At 43.3% G+C, this 19,596-nt stretch overlaps 1 protein-coding gene across 1 annotated transcript; it reads right to left on the bottom strand.

Moving 5' to 3' along the window:
• Positions 1-106: 106 nt before the first annotated feature.
• On the bottom strand, positions 107-19,496 carry il6st (interleukin 6 cytokine family signal transduce). Its single transcript, XM_069717358.1, has 16 exons — positions 19,344-19,496; positions 17,889-17,945; positions 14,408-14,710; positions 13,226-13,376; positions 10,516-10,670; positions 10,279-10,433; positions 9,964-10,126; positions 8,467-8,546; positions 7,509-7,770; positions 6,111-6,281; positions 5,141-5,242; positions 4,091-4,237; positions 3,877-4,017; positions 2,620-2,716; positions 2,236-2,317; positions 107-1,320 (listed from the first exon to the last, which is right to left on the bottom strand). Exons 2-16 carry the CDS (start codon positions 17,935-17,937, stop codon positions 712-714), a joined length of 2,667 nt encoding a protein of 888 aa, XP_069573459.1. The 5' UTR covers positions 17,938-17,945; positions 19,344-19,496; the 3' UTR covers positions 107-711.
• Between the last annotated feature and the right edge of the window lie 100 nt (positions 19,497-19,596).

Here is a 19,596-nt window from a genome sequence, read left to right as displayed (position 1 = left end):
CGTGAACGTCTCACTGAGGTGACCCTGAACGTCTCACTGAGGTGACCCTGAACGTCTCACACCGGCTTCATCACAGCAACAAAACATCAGCAGAGCCCCTGAAACATCTTCACATACGTTAGGATGTGGATTTGTTCCACTTCCTGTCCTGACTCGTGTTAGTTATTTACATTCATGTACATAGTTAAGATGAAAACATGCTTGATGTTAGTTAAAGATGTAAAAGTGTGCAGGATTCAGGAGGATCTATAATATTCACCACTGTGACATCATCATGTGACAGCAGGTCGTCATTTGGCTGCAATCTGCAACCTCACCACTAGATGTCACTGAATCCTGCACACTGCTCCTCCAACTGTCCGTTCAGTTTTACTTCTAAAGGTCCAAATCACAACACAAGTGTCCTGATGGCGCTGAAGTCCTGCAGAAGAAGCTGTCAGTGTCACATCGACGACTCATAACGTCCCCGCAGAGCTGGAAACCTCCACCGGAGGGCGCTGCAGCCACAGAGCTGTCCACGTCCTGCTCCAGTCCACTTTCTGATGTCTGCAGGTTGTTGCATTTTTAAAAACAGAAAAGTCTCCATGTGTTGGGCCTTGTTTGAATGTGTCGTTTTGTCCCACAGTGTCTCTACAGGGGACGTGCAGATGAAATGTGGGGACAGTGAAATGGGCACACCACTTAGAAGGCACAGACAGGAGTCGGGTGTCCTCACTGCGGCCGGTAGCCGCCCAGCTGAGGCATGTAGCTGGAGGCGGCCGCTGCCGACGGGCCGTCGGAGGCCGCCGTCCCCTCGCCGTCCTCCTCCAGGGGACAGAAGTTCAGCGCCTCCAGCGCCTCCTGCTGCTCCATCTCTAGCTGGGTGAAGCCGTCGGGGTTGTCGCTGCCGGCGCCGTGCGTGAAGCTCGGCTGCTTGGAGAAACGCTGGAACGCTCTGCCGCCGTCCGGCAGCGACACGTCCGGGTTCTCCTCGGAGTCCAGCAGCGGCTGCGTGGACTCGGAGCGGGAGAAGATGGACGGCGGCGGCTGGGAGGCGGGAGTCTGACCCTTGTAGCCGCTGGAGGCCACCACGGAGGAGTACTGCACCGTGCTGGCGGTGGTGTCGGCCATGTCTCCGCCCTCGTCGCTGTCGGAGACGCTCTGGCGCGGTGAGGACATGCAGGACGAGCCGCCGATGCCGCTGCTGTGCTCCTCGGACAGATACTTGTCCTTCTTCAGCGGCAGGCCGGCCTTGTCCTCTTCGAACACACACTTGGCGTCGCACACGTCCACGTCGAGCACGCTGATGCCCGACAGACAGCTCTCCTTCGGCGTCTCCGCCTGGGGAGGACAGCGAGGGGGAAAGACAAGTCAGACTAAAGACAGACCATAATCGGCGTCCACGGAGACGGACAGTGTTATTTAACTCCATCTTCAGGCTCCTGCGGTGGATTCAGGAGCCGTCCACATCTTTTATACATAAGAATGAGACAGTCTCCACCTCTGCAGCTGCTCAGGACGGTTTTATAAACCCACCAATCTAAACTGTCCCCCGCTGCAGCTCATCACCCATAAATACTCTTAAAATGTCAAATCTGCCCTTATTTCTGTATTTATGTCCATCTCCTTCTCTGCTTTATGACAGGCGTCTTCGTGTCCCTGACCTGCAGAGGTGTTATCGGTTCTACGGTCCGTGCAGGCAGCTGCGATCACAATAATTCAACAAATCTGCGCTGTGTTTGCAAGAAGCTGCAGTTTCACAGAATTACTGTTATTTCACCCCATTAAAAGTTCTCAATAGAAGCTCCGCTGAAGACGTTACCACACAAGGCTGACAGGAAATGACCTCATCGTGTGAACACATCATATCTGCAGCTTTAATTATTTTACCCAGAAATCAACAAAGTTTGATTCTTCTGTCCAGCAGCAGCAAAGGAAAAGAAACACTCTGTGTTCAGGAACAGCTGCAGCTTCCTCACACGCTTTTAATTTGAAAATCATTTACGTCGGTGGCCCCGCCTCCTTCCTCTACGGAGCCAAGATGGCGACCGTTTAGAGTGGAAAGTGTCACACACAGTTTCACACTTCTTTTTTGGATCGTGTAGTTTATTGCTAAAAAGCTGCACATGTCAGCAGCCTCCTCTGTGTGTGTGTGTGTGTGTGTGTGTGTGTGTGTGTGTGTGTGTGTGTGTGTGTGTGTGTGTGTGTGTGTGTGTGTGTGTGTGTGTGTGTGTGTGTGTGTGTGTGTTTCGTCACCTTCAGAGGATAATCAGGAGACCAATGTCCGATGGTGCTCTCTTTAGGGTTCGGGATCTGAGGCCAGAAGTTGTCCTTGATCCTGTGAGAAGAAACAGGAACCGGACAGACATCAGTCATCGCAGCATCCAGCTGTTCATGTTTTAAATCTGTCTCTTCACTGATCTCTTCTTCTGTACTTTACTGTCTTTTAGTGGCTTGTTTCTATTTATTTCATTGAGGTTTTTTTTTTATCTGACATTTCCATGTGAAGTACTCTAACAGTGTTCTATAAATACAGTTATTATCAACTTAACGAACTACAATAGTTCAGACGACCACATGTGAGGGACGAAGTGTTGTCAGCTGTTCTGATGTCATCAGGAAGCTCTCGGTCTCACTTACATGTCTTTCTTGTAGATGCAAAGCAGCATCGTCATGAGGACAACGAACAGGAAGCCGAAGCTCACGCCCACCACGATGCCCTCGATCTCCCCCGGTGCTGCGGGACAGACGGAGGACAGATGGAGGACATTCAGAGAGGACAGGCGACAGCCAACGAGTCAATACAACAGAAAACACCGATCATATATCAGATGAAGGTCTGACGGTCGTAAACTGGTGGTTAGTAAATGTCCTCCTGTTAAATGATCAGACATACAAACAGTTTCTCTTTGATATTTATAGACTGTGTTTTACTGTCTGAAAGAACAAAGTGATAATAAACATTTAATCACATCATTTTAATGTGAAGACCACATTTCCCACAAACCCCGTCACTTCCTGTTTCTCCTCTTGTTCCTGTTTCCTCTGTGAATAGAATTTTATTTGGTGATGAAAACAGGAGCAGAGACTTTCTGGTTGAAATGAAGAGTTATTGTTAATAAAGTTAGTTTAGTTTGAACAGATTTACTTTATGTCGTTAATACTTTCAGCTCAGATTCTGATGACGACGTAAAATACTGCTGCTTGTGACAGAATCAATCTGACAAAAACAGTTTTCTTGAAATATTTGTATGGTAACGTTGTTTATTTTCAAAAATATTTCAAGTTTCTTTCTCTTACTGTTATGAGAATTTCTCCAACATTAAAACGTATTTTGAAATGTTCTGATTTTGAAGACAAATTCAACCCATAATATTCACAGGAAAGTTTCTCAAACTAGCTCCTTCATCCTCTCCTCATCATCAAAACAAACCACATGCAGGTTGACCAGGAAAAATGGTAAAAAAAAAAAACGGAAGTGACGGGGTTCATGGGAAATATAGTTATATCATGAGAATCAGGCGACTTCAGTCTGATCAGACAGTTTGTGAAATGACCCGAGAGAGTTCAGAGAGGCTGAACTCTGTTTCTGTGATGAATTATTGTGATTCTGAAGCATTTAAAGCTCTTATTTTGAAAGGAGAAGGAGCCTCTGTGTTTTATTTTTCAGTCACAGACGGTCGGTTCTGTGAAGACGCAACACTTTTAGGACGTTTGAGCTCCATGATGGTTCTTAAATCAGAAAAAAATGTGCTGTTGGATTATTATTTGATTGTTATATATTATTATTTCCTGAAAAATGAGAAAATCTGCTGCCAAATCCAACATGTGTGTTCACAACAACAGAAACATCCTGCAGGTCATGATGATGATGATGATGATGATGAGATCACTGACCGTATTTGAGGGTGGTGAAGGAGTGGTTGAAGCCGCTGGTGGAGCCTTTGACGGTGGAAGCCTTCATCCAGATGTCGTACTTGGTGCTGCGTGACAGAGACTTCAGGGTGTATGAAGTGGCGTTCGCTGGCACCGTGATCACTGCAGAGGAGATAAACAGCAGTCAGACGTTGCCAGGACAACGCCGGTGCTGGAAACAAACCAAGAAACGTACCGTGCATCTCTGCACCGCTCGAGTAGAAGATGGTGTAGTTGGTGATGAAGCCTCGCCGGCGGCTCTGGGGAATCTCCTCCCACACTAGCTCTGCCTCGTTATGTCCGGGGTTCCCCTTCAGTCTGATGGTGGGGGCTTGTAACGGAGCTGCAACCACAACGACAACAACAACATGTGTTATCATACAGCTGCAGACCGACTGTCAATCATCTACAGCTGCAGACCTGCTGTCAATCATCTACAGCTGCAGACCTGCTGTCAATCATCTAGTTAGTTCGTCTTCAGATCTGCTCATAAAAAACATTTGCAGCTGTTTTCTGCCACATGAAATCTAAAATTATCACCCTGTCAACTAAATTATAATGATGAGCCAATGAATGTGTCAGTAAGGGGAAGTTAAACCTGAACCGCTAATGAAGCCGTGCTAAATCTGTCCTGTAACTTCCTCATTTAAAACCCGCAACAGAAACATGCAGCTGGTCTCTAAAAATACAAACAGGAAGTGAACTGAACAGGGAGCTGCTGCTGAATAAATGTCTCTGATAAAACAGGGTTTGAGGCTTCAGAGGACTGCCGTGCATCTAAAACCCTCTTTTATTGTTGGAGCTGGCAGCAGAGGACCGTGGTGGGAAACCTGAGGCCCCCCGATGGCTGCAGGGCGCTGGGATTGTCCCTAAGGTCTGAACTGGGTATGAGGCAGCACAGAAAAATACACTTCAACTTCAAAAAGAATCCATCCTCCTCATAATATCTGAAAGATAAAACCCTCCATCCTAAAGGATGCTGTGCCCCTCCCACCTGAGGAAGCTCCTCCCACTGTAACGCCTGCAGGTGCACCTTCTTTCAATATGATTTTAACAGCAGTCACAGCATGAAAGGTTCGACAGTTGTTTGGACTGTAATAACTAAATCAGAAATAATGAAATCATCTTTATATGATGCATTAAAATGAAGAGGCGTGTCATCTCAGTGTCAAGCAGAGGGCAGCGATGGTCAAAGGAGGGTTTTAGTAGTCTGAATACAGATGTTTCCAGCTGTGTGATGTCTCACCTCCTTGTTCCAGGAAGGCCTCCACGCGTGCCGGCTTCCCGATCCGTCCGAAGTAAACGGGATACACGGACACGTTGTAGCAGACGAAAGGCTCGAGGTTCCCTGGATGAGACATGCAGACCAACACGGGAAGAACACGTTAGTCTGACAACCCTCATACATGCAGTCTGTCAGACACTAGGCCTGGGCGGTAGGGACCCAAACCTATATCCCCATATACTTTGGCTGAGTGGCGATATACGATATTTATCTGGATATTTTCTATGAATTGGTTGAATATTCGTTTGTAAGTCAAAGCTACATGTGAAATATCACAAACACTTTTATTAAAAACAAAGTGAGATCAAAATGAAACAGGGAGACGAGGTTTCCTTCCATTTGAACACCTGCAAAACATGGAAACGACAAAGTATATATAAAGTAGAAAGCCTGTATTAAACAGGTGTTATATAATATTAATATAATAATGCTGCATGTAACTAATGTAGTTTATTTGCCGTGGTGAAGTCGAGGATCAGTGAATTGGAAACGCGGCTCCGCATTATAAAAAGCCCGATCAGTAACTGCTGCAGCTCAGAAGAGCCTTTTGGCTCCTCCCCTCAGCCCAAATCATTAGCGTTTCCCAGCATGCCTTGGTTCTTTATTTGTAACTTGTGAAAATAAAGCAACTGAATGAACAGGTCTGGGTGGTGGGTAGAAACTGACTTTACTTTGGATAAAACACGCAAGTTTTGGAAGATTTAAATGAAGTGAAATAATGATGCATGAAATGAGCTATGATTCAATGCCATAAATGTACAAGATGGGAACAGATATAAAACTAAAACACTGCAATCAATGGACTGAAAATGAGAATGAAAAGAGCAGAGTAAGTTGTTCTGGACTAAAATAGAAAAACTTGAAATGAACAATTTAGTATTTATTTATAAATTATAAATATGACATTTAGAAAAATCGTATTGTGGATTACCTTCGATGGCGGTGTGTCTGGTGCTGCTGTTCTCTCTCTGCCAGTCGATCTGACCTCCACCGATCCACTCCACCACGTACTCGTACTCGGCCGTAACGTTCGGGGGTTTCCAATCCAGCAGCAGCCGCCCTGCGTGAGGCCGCACCTTCAGCTCCTCCACCGGAGGATGCCCTGCAACACATACATGGATGTGAACAGCTGTCCTTGTGGGGACGCGGTGTTGACCTCCAGTCTGACCTTGAACCCAACCCTACTGGTCCGACTTTATACATGAAAACGTCCCCGGGAAGCTCTGGAGTTGGTGGATGGAGGAGAAACTAAAAGAAGTCCGGTTACAGCTTTGAACAACAGTGACGAGAAATTCGCTGCGAGGAATTTGTTGGTAGCTTTCATGAAAAAAAAAAAAAAAAAAAAAACATTTCCTTGAAATTATTTGAACCTGACAAAAGTAATCAGCCTTCATCACTGTTTATTCAATATCAAATAAAAATCTGACTTTGATTCAAGAGATTATTTTAAATAATAATACATATTAGAGATACCAAAATCTTTTAAGATGTGTTGCTGCCATTAAATTCTAAATGAGCACATATTTTTAATAAAACAATAAAAATGTCTCTGTTTTAACATGATATGTTGTCTTTGGTCTATTTTCAATTAAATATGGGTTTATGTGATTTGCAAATCATCACATTCTGGTTTTATTTCTATTTTACACAGCGTCACAACTTTTCTGGGATGTTTGTAAAAGTCTGAACACTCAAGTTTGAACCGTCAGATTCGACCCGACGTCGGTTCAGACTCAGATTACTGAATCATTCCAGCGGGTTTGGGAGGGTCGGGCTCTGCGCTGCGCTGGATCAGTGAACTGTGCGAGGGGGCGGGGCTCTTCCACAGTTTGTGGGTCTGATGTGTGTCAGAGATTAAAACACTTCCCACAGTTGGGGACTGGGTTCATGTGATCCGTGATATTTTTGTGATGGAGAAACACATTTTTGTTTGAAGACTTGGAAATCCCGGACCGATTCTGCATCCTCATTGAAAACAGATTTTACGTAATCCAAAATGGTTCTTTTAGCTACTCCTCTGTTCAATGTTCATATTTTCTCATTTTGTGTTTATTAATAATTTTTTATTTTATTTTCTTAATATGTATTATTTAAGTTATTTCACTTTATTCTTTTCCCTTTTCAACATTGTTAAAATGGAAACATCATGTAAACATGTTCTTCAACATAATGTTTCAGTTCTGTTCCAAATAAAGAAGAAAAGAAAAATACTTTTTCTTTCAGTAAACTGCTGCTTAATAAATATTCATAGAAGTCAATAACAATAATTAAAACAATTCATGCATGTGTGTTGATTATACATCGCAGGTGTGTCACCATGGAAACCTACGGTGCGCTTTAGCGGGGATGACCAGCAAGGCCTTGGCAGACTCCCCCACAGAATTGACGGCGGTGACTTTCATGGTGACAGATCTGTCGTCAGCCAGCTGGATGTTCTTCAGCAGCGCGATCTCCCTCCTAGCGGACCGGTCCCACTCGGTCCGGTTCACCGGGACACTCGCCTGCTCCCAGCTCCCGTTGCTCACTTTCTTCTTTGTCTTTTGAAATGTGATGTCGAATCTTATGATCCTCCCGTTGGCGAACTCCGGATCCTGACAGGACAAAGACACACCTGGTTTTTACCATCAGCTCAGGAAGTAGAAACAGAAACACAGCTGACAGGAAACGTTCCTGAAGAAACCAGAACTATATTTGACTTTATTGCTTTTTTTTAATACATTTTAACTCTATTTGTGTTCTTATGCATTTTTTGTAAATGTTCCTTTACATGTCATTTTCTTGCTGTGAAGCATTTCTTATATGAAAACTACTATACAAATAAAGTTTATCATTAATATTGTTATTATTTTAACTTAGAAACCATTGCTGTAAAATCGAACAGTGTTTTGGTTGCTGTTAATTTTGTGAGTTTTTCTGCATCCGTGGAGCCGTCAGCGGCCATCGTTACATCACTTCCTGTCTCATTCATCCATTCTCTGGTGTTTCTTTGAACTATTTGTCAAATATGATAAAATGCATCTTTTTTTCTTGAATGTTTATCTTTTTCTGGTTAATGGGTTTCCTCCGACACCACAGCAGCCGGCTCACCGACCGCCACACGTTTACTAAATGTTCATCGTGTTATTTGGTCATCATATTTCTGAGATAATTACATACTTTATTAATCAGTTACTGTCAAAGCTGTGAATAATTCCTCATGAAGTGGACCTCAGTCAGTCAAACATGTGATATCAGTTTTAATAAGTGAAACCGTGTGTGTTGTAAATTAAACCTGAAGTTGGACTTACCTTACAGATAAACTCCACCTGTCGTTCATTGATGCCTCCTTCGGTGGTGATTCTCCATAAATCCGGTTTACCTGCTGGTCCTTCAGCAAAGAAGAAGAAAAGGAAACAGAAGGTTTGGATTTGAATGAAGTCACACATATCTTTCATATCACACATATCCACAACTCTACATTAAAGTGAAGTTTACTCTCTCAGGTTCAGAGATTCTTTTCAAGACTGTAAATGTGAACTTGTGATGTTTCTGTTCCTGGAGCGTAAACTGTGCGTTCCAGCCAGATGTGGTGCCATCTTTGTTCAGGGAACAGGACAGATTGTTTACCGCAACTTTTCCACATAAAACGTCATCATCAGAATCTGAGCAGAAAGTATTAAAACATAAAGTAAATCTTTTCAAATAAAACTGACTTTATTACCAACAATAACTCTTCATTTATTCAGAAAGTCTCTGCTGCTGTTTTCATCTCCAAATAAAACTGTCTTCACGGAGAAACAGGAACAAGAGGAGAAATAGGAAGTGACGGGGTTTGTGGGAAATGTGTTCTTCACATTAAAATGATGATTAAATGTTTGTGATCAAAGGAAGTGATTCCATATTACTGGATGTTAAATGAGTTTTCTCCACACGTCCAGTTGTCAGAGACGTCTCTTTGTTTGTTTCATCCAGCAGGTCTATGTGTTGAATGAACATGAATTAAACAGCATCTAAAGCTCTTATTTTGAAAGGCTGATGTAGTCCTTGTTTCTATATTCCAGTCACTGACGGTCTGTTCTGGAAACATACACAGCTTTTAGGACCTTTTAGGAGATTTTAGGAACTTTTAGGAACTTTATCTCCACGGTTCTCCAAGTTCAATAAATACATCAAAAAAGATGAGAACAAAATTTGTATTATCACAGGAAGTGATTACAGATTTATTACTTCATCAGGAGGTGCTTAAAAAAATCATTTTCTTTCTCAACTTGCAATTGTTTCTAATTCCTGCAATTTCACGCAAAAAACTCACTTAAAACTCCACAAATTACATCGACATTTTTGAGAAAATCCGCCGCAAAATCAAACATTTTTTATTTTGATTTTATACACTTTATTAATCCCCGAAGGGAAATGTCTTCACTACAGCAGGGGGGCTCTCAGGGGGAGATGCTGCAGCAGGCTGCCACTAGCGCGGCGCCAGGTAACCTGACCTGAGGTGCATGTTTTTGGATGATGGGAGGAAGCTGGAGAACCCGGAGAGAACCCACGCAAGCACAGGGAGAACATGCAAACTCCGCACAGAAAGGCCCAGGACCGGATTCGAACCCGGAACCTTTTTTGCTGTGAGGTGACAGTGCTAACCACTGCACCACCGTGCCGCCCTGATCATAACAATCACAGAGAAACTTCATGAAATCCTGGAGGGACTCAAATACTTTTACGTAGTAAAACTACAGCCCCAAAAATAAGCGGTGTTGTAGCCGGTCAGCAGGAGGCCCGGACCTCTCAGCCCGGATACTCACGGTCCTCTGGCGTCCTCTTGGTGGCGTTGGTGCTCCAGCTGCTCCAGTGACCGTGGTCCTTCTTGGAGTTCTTGCAGCGCACCTGAGTGACATAAACCGTGTCGGGCTGGAGGTTCTGCAGTCTGAAGGACTGTATGTCCTTGCCGGTGTCTGCGGGAGGGACCTGGAGAACATTAAGCACATCTCAGTCAATTCATGCAAAATAACACAGAACATATGAACCAAATCCAACATTATTCCGTCGGGAGCAGCGCTGCGACGGCAGCAGAGACGATCCCGTCGCTGAAGGAGAGAGACGGGCGGCGCCATACTTACATACGTCCACATGTGAGATCCTTTGGGGCAGAACCGGATCTCATAGATCAGCTTCACGTACTCTTTAGCGATAGGATGGGTCCAGTTGATGAGGAGGGAGGTGGGAAAAGTCTTCTCTGAAATGACTTTGACGTCTGCTGGAGGGTTTGTTTTCACTGCAGCAACACAGTTAAGAAACAGTCAGCAACATGGACATCAACACGTCAACAATCACAGCTGTTACAGGAACACACTCACCGAAGTAGTTGGCGTCGTGTACGAGATGCTCGGACTCGAGCGCTCCTAGTTTATTGCGCGCCTCCACCCAGATCTCCAGAGTGGCGAAGCTGGGGAAGATGGGCATGGACACCTTGGCGCTGTTTGCAGGTGTCAATGCATTAAAGGTTTCACCGCTGTTGCAAAAAAGATGTTAATATGTTAACGTTGAGAGGAAGTCAACGGTAAAACCTGCACAACTTCCTCCAACTGGAACTATTTTAAGACACTCGGGTCTGATTCACAAAACGTCTGCGAGTGTAAAATCACGTGTAAACTCCAAACCACCCGCAAAAAAATTTCCAACCTGATCTACTAACGACGTGCAGCGAGGATTGAGTCTTTCAAATGTGCGATTTAACACACGTTGTCCATTCTGCATGTTTGCCTGCATCATATGTAATATTGGGTGTTTCTGCTTGAAGGTGCCAAATACTGGGAGGGAAACATGCAAATAGAACAATTTATCACCCGCAATGATATTTACTAAACCTGAAAGTAGAAACAGGAGAAGTGATTGTTGTGTATTTTAGTACGACTGAAGGTTTTAATCAGATGAACATCAGGAGAGACGGCTGCTCTTATTGTGAAGGAAACGCAGGAAACTAAAGAATATGTAGAGAACGTGTTTTACAACCGTTAAACATTTTGGAGATGACGGAGGGGAAAATTATTCAGACATATCGTTTTTCCAGCGATGATATTTCTGAGTTATTGAATGAACTGAATGATGATTGACAGCCAACAACAAGGAGGAGCCACGAGATACGAGCAATGTCAAAACTTCCAACGACTCAGCATTTTCCTGCCTATGGGTCGTTCCAGCGTATCTCTGCTTGGATATCCCACCAGTCCTGTTATTCAGGTGTTCTGTCACAGGTCCTGAATGTGTCCTGCAGAATTCACAGGTAGCTTCACCAGGTTCACGAGCACTCAGGAGGCTCTGAAGGAAAAATCACCTGCTCATCACAGAAAGATCTGGACCTGCTGATCAGTGTCTGTTAGAGGATCTCATCCACCGTCCTCCTCTTTTATTTACCCACGTTTCATGATTAAGCCTTTTTTTCTCCTTTTTATTTTTCCCACATTATTGACTTCCTTGCTGAGAATCTCCTATAAAGCGTTTTGTTCTTGTTATATTTGTATTTCCTCATTTCAGTGGGATAAGATTTCCTTTTCCTTTTGCAGTCGCTCTGTTTTCTATTGCTGGAATCACTTTTACACGCAAACACCTCATTTAAATACATCGATTTGTACCTGATTTTAATAACGCAATCACTCAGTAAATCACCCTCAAAACGGGTGCAAATTTTTTTTTTGCTAACCTTTGGATGGAACACGCAATTTAGTAGCTTTATTTGAGATCTTAGTAAATCAGGCCCTCGGTGTTCTTCATGTATGTGTGGATGTTCTGAATCGTTCATAAAAGTGTTGTTGAAGTGAAACAGAAAGTCTGAGAGTTTCTGCAGACGACATTCAGTCCCAAACCGCTGAACTAACAGCAGGTTAGTCACCAATTAAACAGTATAATATATAATATTTATTATACAACAAGTTACCAAATAAATAAAACATGTCATCTAAATGTGTACATGTTGTGGGGCAATTCACTTTTTGTTAGTGCGATCTGCGTTTCCATGGCAACACATGGGGTACAACTAACAACTGGAAAACAACTAGTCAGTAGACTCTTATGTAACGTATGCAATGTTTTCTACTCCAGGAAGTAGTCCAGCCTCTAGCAACCACCCTAGCAACAGAGAGGAGTTCTAGTCTCCAACTGAATAAATACAGAACATAGAAACACTAAACTGATCAGCTAGTTCAGTCTGGTTGGAACAAAGATATCTGATGAACAAAGATATCTGATGAACAAAGATATCTGGTGAACAAAGATATCTGATGAACAAAGATATCTGATGAACAAAGATATCTGATGGACAAAGATATCTGATGAACAAAGATATCTGATGAACAAAGATGTCTGATGAACAAAGATATCTGATGAACAAAGATATCTGATGAACAAAGATATCTGATGAACAAAGATATCTGATGAACAAAGATATCTGATGAACAAAGATACCTGATGAACAAAGATATCTGATGAACAAAGATACCTGATGAACAAAGATATCTGATGAACAAAGATACCTGATGAACAAAGATATCTGAAGAACAAAGATATTTGATGAACAAAGATATCTGATGAACAAAGATATCCATGTTCTCATGTGTTTTTAACATTTTAGCTCCGTGTCATGTGTTCAAACCAAACCGGTCCAGCTAGCCTCCTCTAGGACTGTAAGTGCGTGACTATCCGTGGTGTTACGGTACGGGTGCTCAGAGCGACCAAAAAGGACCAAAAGAGACCCGACTTCACCAAATGGGTCATTTAATAGAACTAGAACAAGTAGAAACTACATTATATTGCATATTATATGAAACTCTAGTCTAATTCTATTTTCCCATTGAGGAGGTGGAGAGATATTTCTAGTGATCAGCAGGGTGTGATGTCATGATGATTTGCTCCAGATGTTCAGTTGACCAATCAGATCTCTGGGGGCGGAGCTACTTGCTGTATAACACACAATTAACTATCAGCTGCTCCAGAACAAACCATCCCACCTGAATAACGAACCAGAACCAGAACCGCTGCCATAATGTAGTGATGATGTCAGCGTTTACTCACGTGATGATCTTTCGGACGAACAAGGTGTTGGTTGTCGGCACGGCGGTGGTTTGACGTCCGGCTGCCTCCCACTCACACGTGATGCTCGGAGAGATGTACGTGTTCTCCTGAACCGCCACACACGACAGGTTCTCCGGCCGCTCAGGAGCGTCTGACAGACAACACAACTTTATTTTTAACAGGTTTCAGGTTGTTTTTTTCCCCACAAACTGCTCGTGTAAGTGAATCGATGTCTTCAAATATTTGTTCCTGTATTTTTATGTTCAGTCTGCATTCTTCTTTCGACACATCAAAGGAAGTGGAGATGGAAACTGTAAATCTGAGGACTCAGCAACAGCAAGCAAACTCCACAATATTTGTGTTTTTAAATTCCTGTGATTTTTCCTTAAAAAACATCGTCATCAGAATCTGAGCTGAAAGTATTAAAACACAAAGTAAATCTTTTCAAATAAAACTCACTTCATTAACAATAACTCCTCATTTCCAACCAGAAAGTCTCTGCTGCTGTTTTCATCTCCAAATAAAACTCTCTTCACGGAGAAACAGGAACAAGAGGAGAAACAGGAAGTGATGGGGTTCGTGGGAAATGTGGTCTTCACATTAAAATGATGATTAAATGTTTGTGATCAGAGGAAGTGATTCCATATTACTGGATGTTAAATGAGTTTTCTCCACACGTCCAGTTGTCAGAGACGTCTCTTTGTTTGTTTCATCCAGCAGGTCTATGTGTTGAATGAACATGAATTAAACAGCATCTAAAGCTCTTATTTTGAAAGGCTGATGTAGTCCTTGTTTCTATATTCCAGTCACAGAAGGTCTGTTCTGGGAACATACACAGCTTTTAGGACCTTTTAGGAGCTTTTATCTCCACGGTTCTCCAAGTTCAATAAATACATAAAAAAAGATTAGAACTAAAATATTTCTGTGATGTGCAGCAGGATTATTATCACAGGAAGTGATTACACATTTATTATTTTATCAGGTGGTGAGTAAAAAAAAAAAAAAAAATGTCTTTCTCAATTTGCAATTTTTTCGAATTCCTGCAATTTTATGCAAAAAAATGTACTTAAAACGCCACAAAATAAAACCAAATGTGATCACAACAATCAGAAAAACTTCCATGACATCCTGGAGCGACTGATTAAATGCGACAATGACTCGTAGAAATGTGTTATGACTCACAGCCGGAGACAAGCTGGACGCCGTGGATGAACTTCCCTCCGTTCAGCACCACGTATGGCGACACCTTCCTGCAGAGGCAGAACAGCCACGGACGGTCCTCGCTGCTGATGGTTACCGTGACGGCGAGCGCCGTGCGGTTGATCTTGGTGTAGTGCTCAGGGAGCACCGTCGTCTTGGAGACATTCCAGTAGAGGTCGTCTGACGTCACCTCGTTCGTGTCCGTGATGACGCACGTCGCCGTGAAGTTCTGTCCCACCTGCAGCACTGCCACCTGCGGGGTCACCATCAGGTGACTGGCCATGTCTGAGGAGGTCAGAGGTCAACAACACCACAGGAAGAACGTGGAGGTCAGAGGTCAACAACACCACGGGAAGAACGTGGAGGTCAGAGGTCAACAACACCACAGGAAGAACGTCGAGGTCAGAGATCAACAACACCACAGGAAGAACGTCGAGGTCAGAGGTCAACAACACAAACTACAGACCAATTTCCAACCTGATGAACTTCATTTCTAAAATTCTTGAAAAAGTTGTTTCAAATCAACTTCTTGATCATTTACAAAGGAATGATCTGTTTGAAGATTTTCAGTCTTTAGAGTTCATCATAGCACAGAAACAGCTCTGGTGAAAGTTACTAACGACCTTTTATTAGCCTCAGATAATGGACTCGTCTCTGTACTTGTTCTTCTGGACCTCAGTGCTGCTTTTGATACAACTGATCATACGATCTTATTACAGAAGACGTTACAAGGATTAAAGGAACTGCATTAGACTGGTTCAAATCCTACTTATCAGAGAGATTCCAGTTTGTCCATGTCAACAATGAGTCTTCCAGACAAACAAGAGTTAGTTATGGAGTTCCACAAGGCTCAGTGTTAGGCCCAATACTTTTTACTTTCGACATGCTTCCATTAGGAGATGTCATCAGGAAGCACTGCATCAACTTCCATTGTTGTGCAGATGACACTCAGCTATATCTTTCTATAAAACCAGATGAAACTAATCAGTTAGTAAAACTTGAAGAATGTCTGAAAGACATAAAGATCTGGATGACCAACAGCAACACTGTGAGGAACCTTGGAGTCATCTTTGATGAGGATTTGTCCTTTAGCCACCATATAAAGCAAATCTCCAGAACTGCCTTCTTTCATTTACGTAATATTAATAAAATCAGGAAAATCCTTCCTCAGCGTGACGCAGAAAAACGAATTCATGCATTTGTTACTTCCTGGCTTGATTATTGTAATTCCTTGTTGTTAGGATGTCCAAATTGGTCTGCAGTTGGTCCAAAATACTGCAGCAAGAGTGCTGACGGGATTAAGAGATCATATTTCTCCTGTTTTAGCTTCTCTTCATCGACTTCCTGTTAAATCAAGAATAGAATTTAAAATTCTCTTGCTGACTTACAAAAGTTTTTCATGACCAGGTTCCATCTGATCTGAGATCTAATAGAACCACATCATCCTGACTGATCTAATAGAACCACATTATCCTGACAGATCTTATAGAACCACATCATCCTGACTGATCTAATAGAACCACATCATCCTGACAGATCTTATAGAACCACATCATCCCGACTGATCTAATAGAACCACATCATCCTGACAGATCTTATAGAACCACATCATCCTGACAGATCTAATAGAACCACATCATCCTGATAGAGCTTATAGAACCACATAATCCTGACAGATCTTATAGAGCCACATCATCCTGACTGATCTAATAGAACCACATCACCCTGACAGATCTTATAGAACCACATAATCCTGACAGATCTCATAGAACCACATCATCCTGACTGATCTAATAGAACCACATCCTCCTGACATCTTATAGAAACACATCATCCTGACAGATCTTATAGAACCACATCATCCTGACTGATCTAATAGAACCACATCATCCTGACTGATCTAATAGAACCACATCACCCTGACAGATCTTATAGAACCACATAATCCTGACAGATCTCATAGAACCACATCATCCTGACTGATCTAATAGAACCACATCCTCCTGACATCTTATAGAAACACATCATCCTGACAGATCTTATAGAACCACATCATCCTGACTGATCTAATAGAACCACATCATCCTGACAGATCTAATAGAACCACATCATCCTGACATCTTATAGAATCCTGCAGTTCTGCTGTCATAGGCCGAGGCTGCTGGGGGACCTCGTTATGCACTGGGCTTCTTACCTCTCACTCTTTAACTCTCTATAACTTATATCTCATCATTATATCTCATTAACTTCCTGCTTCTTCTCTCCCATAGTTTCTGCTTATTGTCTGTTGTCTCTATTCAGTTCCTTCACTCGTGTAGTTTCTCTTCTTTCTTTTCCAGAAAGATCCCGTCATGGAGCTGCATGTCTCTGCTCTGTGATTGTCCACCAACAGTTCATGTATTGTATCTCTTTCCTGTCCTTTTCTCTCTCTGCTCTCCTCTCACCCCAACTGGTCGAGGCAGATGCTCCGCCCAACTTAGCCTGGTTCTGTTAACAGATGCTCCGCCCACCTTAGCCTGGTTCTGTTAACAGATGCTCCGCCCACCTTAGCCTGGTTCTGTTAACAGATGCTCCGCCCACCTTAGCCTGGTTCTGTTAACAGATGCTCCGCCCACCTCTGAGCCTGGTTCTGTCAGAGGTTTCTTTCTGTTCAGAGGGAGTTTTTCCCTCCTAGCTTATGTGTGAATTATAGAATTGTTGGGTTTCTCTGTATAATGTTGTAAAGTTCTGCTTTAAGGACTTTAATGTGTTAAGTGCCATGAAATAACCTGTGTTGTGATTTGGTGCTATATAAATAAAATTGAATTGAATTAAATTTCTAATTATTGGACTTGTGATAGTTTAAGGATTTTAAATGTAATTATTAGGAGACTGTTATTGTTTAGTTGGAAGTTAAAGAAAAGCCGAACCACTGTTTTCTTTATTCTTTCAGAATAAAAGCATCCATGACATGTGATGTCTGGGAGCAGCGCTCAGTGAACCTTCCTCAGAATAGCGTGAATGCATGAATGTTAAAGACAAGTTTTAACCTTGTTAACATCCGTGCTGTTTTTTTTATTTGTTACAAGACGACTCATGAGTGTATAAAACAGTGAAGGAAACATGGATGCAAACAGCCGAGGTTTCTTACATCACGTCCTTAAAGAACCAATCCCATCAGCCTGGGGGTGGGGCTTTCAGATCATTTAGGGCGTGACCAAATTCAATTCTGCCAGTGTGACAATGATGATGTGAGTAAGAAGCCTGGTTCAAAGTTTGTTATTCATCATGAGTGTGTTTCAGCATCAAAGAAACCAGTCAGATCGTCATGGTGACCGTTCAGCGTGATCTTTTTTTGTCAGGTTAAGTTAAACACGATAACAGAAAGATATGTTGAACCTGCTTCGTAGTTCAGACAGCAGCACATGACACTGAAAGACAATAGTCCTGTCAAGGATGGACACAGACACGGACACGAACTAACCTGCAGGAAGGAGGACGGAGAGCAGCAGCAGCAACGTGGCGGTAACCATGACGATGACTGCACAGGAAGAGAAGACATATCCATCAGTTTCAAACATGAAACTAGTCAAATGTTAGCAGACACCAGCTGGAAACATGTCTGTCTGTCTGTCTCTATGTATGTATGTCTGTCTGTCTCACTCAATGTCTGTCTGTCTGTCTGTCTGCCTGTCTGTCTGTCAGTCTTACTGCCTGTCTCTATGTATGTATGTATGTCTGTCTGCCTGCCTCTATTTATGTCTGTCTGTCTGTCTCTATATATGTCTCGCTGTATCTGTCTGTCTCAGTGTCTGCCTGTCTGCCTGCTTCAGTGTCTGTCTGTCTGCCTGCCTCTATTTATGTCGGTCTCTATATATGTCTCACTGTATCTGTCTGTCTCAGTGTCTGCCTGTCTGCCTGCTTCAGTGTCTGTCTGTCTGTCTGTCTGTCTCAGTGTCTGTCTGTCTGTCTGCTTGCTTCAGTGTCTGTCTGTCTGCCTGCCTGCCTCTATTTATGTCTGTCTCTATATATGTCTCCCTGTATCTGTCTGTCTCAGTGTCTGCCTGTCTGCCTGCCTGTCTGCCTGCTTCAGTGTCTGTCTGTCTGTCTGTCTCAGTGTCTGTCTGTCTGTCTGCTTGCTTCAGTGTCTGTCTGCCTGCCTGCCTCTATTTATGTCTGTCTGTCTGTCTCTATATATGTCTCGCTGTATCTGTCTGTCTCAGTGTCTGCCTGTCTGCCTGCCTGCCTGCCTGTCTGTCTGTCTGTCTGCCTGCTTCAGTGTCTGTCTGTCTGTCTCAGTGTCTGTCTGTCTGTCTGCCTGTCTGTCAGTCTTACTGTCTGTCTCAGTGTATGTCTCTATGTATGTATGTCTGCCTGCCTGCCTGTCTGCCTGCCTGCCCGTCTGTCTGCCTGCCTGTCTCTATGTATGTCTGTCTGTCAGTCTTACTGCCTGTCTCAGTGTGTGTCTCTATGTATGCCTCTCTGTCCTTCAGTATCTATCTGTCTGTCTGCCTGCCTGTCTGTCTCAGTGTTTGTCTGCCTGTCTCTGTCTCAGTGTCTGTCTCTATGCATGCCTCTCTGTCCTTCTGTATCTGTCTTACTGTCTGTCTGTCTCTCGGTTTGTTTGTGTCTGTCAGTCTGTCTTACTGTTTGTATCAGTGTCTGTCTCTCTGTCTGTCCACACTGAAGACCTGGTTTTAAGGTTGATTAAGGAATGCATTACGTTAATGAAACCCCCATGGGAAAAGTGTGTGTGTGTGTGTGTGTGTGTGTGTGTGTGTGTGTGTGTGTGTGTGTGTGTGTGTGTCGTGTGTGTGTTCGTGTGTGCGTGGATGTGTTTGTGTGTTCGTGTGTTCGTGTGTGCGTGGGTGTGTTTGTGTGCGTGCTCACGTCTCAGTATTTAGTCCGTCGCGAAGACGGAATAAAGTTTATAACTCACCTGAGTGACGTCAGTGTTAGGGTCCTGTACTCTCGTGTTGAGTTAAATCTCCTCTCTCTTCATGTTAAAACGCAGCTATCGTCGACACACGCAGATCTCTTTGGCCACCATTAGTCTCTGGGCCGTGCCAGTGGTTCCTCCGTAGGACCGCCCACTTCCCGTCAACACAAACTTGTGTCGCAACATGTTGCGGAGCTGCGTCACATCGACGTGATCTCACCGAACGTGGATGGACCGAAGCGGCTCCCGCCGA

This window comes from Brachyistius frenatus, unplaced genomic scaffold (assembly GCF_029030835.1).
Source record: "Brachyistius frenatus isolate BFR_SWC_R1_liver_20210118 unplaced genomic scaffold, ASM2903083v1 Contig_172, whole genome shotgun sequence".
Lineage (NCBI taxonomy): Eukaryota > Metazoa > Chordata > Actinopteri > Embiotocidae > Brachyistius > Brachyistius frenatus.
This window is presented reverse-complemented; position numbering and strand designations above follow the sequence as displayed.